At 69.5% G+C, this 3,002-nt stretch overlaps 1 protein-coding gene across 1 annotated transcript; it reads left to right on the top strand.

The window, feature by feature from the left end:
- Positions 1-1,116: 1,116 nt before the first annotated feature.
- On the top strand, positions 1,117-2,817 carry MNEG_7187 (hypothetical protein; the record flags this gene model as incomplete). Its single annotated transcript, XM_014044344.1, has 1 exon — positions 1,117-2,817. The coding sequence occupies one exon, from the start codon at positions 1,117-1,119 to the stop codon at positions 2,815-2,817; it is 1,701 nt and encodes a 566-aa protein (XP_013899798.1).
- Positions 2,818-3,002: the final 185 nt, after the last annotated feature.

Genomic DNA, 3,002 nt, shown 5'->3' with positions numbered 1-3,002 from the left:
GCCTGCGGCGGCGCCGTGAGCGGTCTTTCGGGTCCGTGTGGCCGCTTCTTGCGCTCGAGCCGCAATGCCAACTCCGGGATATACCATCAGCCCTTACTTGCATGCGTTGGGGTGCCTGAACAAGGCACCGCGGCCCTGGTGAATGGACTTATGCCCTGGGATCAACTCGAAATCTGCATCACAGGAGCCGCGGCCCTGCGGGGCGGCCGCGCTCCGGCGCTGCCATGTGCGGCCCTAGCCAGCCAGCCTCTGCACGGGCTGCCGGTGCGGCGGCCTGCAGCACTGCCCAAGGCCTTGGGCTTGCTCTCCCGGGATCACGCGGCCCATTCTGGCAATGCGTGGCCTCTCCTAGCTTCACGGGCCCCTTCTCAGCTTCCTCTCTGCATGAGTCCGCCGCCTCACCCGGCTCCGTGCCCATCCGCGCACTCCCGGGTTCATTCGTTCGACGAGCGCCAAGCTCGCACGGGCCGCCGCCGATCCGCCCGCCATGCTTGCGTGCGCGCCTTGCGCGAGTGGCGTGGCTGTGCAGGTCTGGGGCTGGCCCTGCTTCGGGCATGCATCTGCTTGAGGTGGTGCTGACGGTCAAGTATCAGGCAACTAGGCAAGTGCTAGATGAGCGATTGCATCTGCTCGCTCTGCATCTCTCTTATCAGCGCAGTCCAGCTCCTCTCTTCTTAGCACGGTGCCACCAGCATACCAGTAGTAATATTTTCAACGGTGTGGCAGGCATGATGTGGTGTGAGAGCGGGGACGTGTCCTAATGGCAGGCTCTTCATGCCGCATGGGTGAAGTGGGAGTGGCATGACCCCTGTTGACCGCGCTGCACATCCTGACCTTGTCAGATCGGCGTGTGAGCTGTCCTAAACGCTGGCTCGGTCGATGAGATTTCCAAATAACAGTAATTCGGTGGAGAATCACGGCCGCGTTGTCTCACTGGTCGGGAAAAACCGCCGAGACGTCATCTCCAAACTAGTTTCCCCTTCGAAATCGGCCCACACTCTGTGAATTTTCTGTCACACGTGTCATCATTGATATGCGGTCAAGGGTTGCCTGCTAGCTGCACCACTGCTGACCCAGCCGTCGCTTCGCAGCGCCGCTGCCACCGACGCACGGGCCATGGCGCTCGCCGTCGGTGCGCAGCCAGGCGCCTCGCCCGGGCGCTTCCCGATGTCAGCTGCGGATGAAGCGCTGATGATGATCTCAGACCTGGCCTCCGACGACGCGGCCGCCCGCCACGCGCGAGACAACCGCCATGTGGCGGATATGCAAGCGGTCGCCTCGCCGCCGGCGCGCCGGCCGCGCAGCAGCATCCTCGCCGGGTCGGCAGGCAGCACGCCGCGCAACGTCCTGCTCAGCGTGCTGCGCCGCCGGTCGCCCGCGCCGCCCGCGCAGCTGCTGGCGCCGCCGCCGGGCGTGGAGGAGGGCGCGTGGCGCGACGCGGTCGCGCGGGCGGCAGCGCTGCGGGTGGACCCGCGCGCCTTGGTGGGGCGCGCTACGCTGCTGCTGCAGAGATCTATGGTGCAGCAGCTTCAGAGGCATTATCAGCACACCGCAGAGTGTGCGCGCCTCGAGGCTGCGGGCCCAACGCACCCAGCGGCGGCGGCGGCAGCGACATCCGCAGCAGCAGCCGCGGCCAAGGGCGCGGCGACCACGGACAGCGGCTGCGGCGTCGCCGCGCGGTTGGAGCGCATGTGCAGCCGCGTGGTGCGAGAAATCGACGCGCGGCCGGCGGTCAGGGCGGTTGGCAGGGGCGGCGGCGGGCCGAGCCGGCGGCGCCCGAGAGTGGGTGGGCGCGTCGGTGCAACCACCCCTGGCAGCAGGTTGATGGTTCTGCAAGACAGCTTCAACAGCAGCATGAGGGTCCTGGAAAGGAGCAGCTCGAACGCCAGCGGGAGCGGCGGCGACGCCGACGGCGCGCTGCCGCGGGCCGTCAGCTGGAACCTCCCAGGCGGCGCCCCGTCTGGCTGCACCGCCGCGGGCTGCGGCGCGTGCGGCACGCCCGGCGCCGGCGCCGGCGCAGGGAGCGGGAGCTGCCAGGCGGCGGCGGGGCCTGCCGGCTCGCCTGCACTCGCTGCGGCGCCCTCTTCCTTGTCTCAGGGTTGGCGGTCCCCCGCACCCGGCGCTGCACACGGCATTGACACCAATCAACATAACTTGTCGCCCTTGAAGGTTGCCGCCCAGGCCACAGCAACCCCGGCGCGGTCCTGCGCGGCGACACTGGCTCCCGAGCCAGCCGCCTCGCGCAGCCCGCCCACAGCAGGCGGCGGCGACGACAGCGGCACCCTGAATGCGCAGAGGGCCTGGGGGGGCAGCCGGCGCCTCCGCCAGAGGCTCGAGGGGCTGAGGGGGATGCTGCGGCCGGCCAAGAGCAGCAAGCGGCCGCCTAGCAGGGCCGGCCAAGGCAGCGCGAGCGAAAGCGCCGCCAAGGCTGGCGGCGCGGCCGCGCCGGCGGGCCGCGCTGGCCTGGACCAGCGGATGGGCCGGGACGCGTACAACACGCACGCGCAGGTGGTGTCAGCGGCCACGGCGCGACACGTGAGGCGGTACGCGGCCGCCGCGCGCGACACGCGCGCGTCACTGCTGGCCGCGTCCGCTGCTGAGGCCGGGCTGGGCTGCAGCAGCCGTGAAGGCGGCATGGCAGCGGCGACGGGCTCGCGGCTTGATGGCGAGGGGGCGGCTGGAGATGGTTGGGGGGGCGCCACCCGCGGGCACAGCGCGGGGACGGCAGCGGAGAGCCGTGGGGACGCCGCTTTGCTGACGGTGCAGCAGCTGGTGGCGCTGTTGGTGCAGGCAGACGTGCAGCCGCCAGAAGAGTGAGCAGGCGGCCCGTGCAGGGATCCTGGATTTGAGGGGCGGGTCCTGTTGATGCGGCATCCTTTATGCCCGCGCCCACACCCGGTTCCAGGTTTGCATGCCATCAGTGATGTTCACACCCTCCTTCAACACACACACACGCGCGTGCTCTCTCTCTCTCTCTCTCACTCTCTCTCTCTCTCTCTCTC

Source organism: Monoraphidium neglectum, assembly GCF_000611645.1.
Source record: "Monoraphidium neglectum strain SAG 48.87 unplaced genomic scaffold scaffold01250, whole genome shotgun sequence".
Taxonomy (NCBI): domain Eukaryota; kingdom Viridiplantae; phylum Chlorophyta; class Chlorophyceae; order Sphaeropleales; family Selenastraceae; genus Monoraphidium; species Monoraphidium neglectum.
This window is presented reverse-complemented; position numbering and strand designations above follow the sequence as displayed.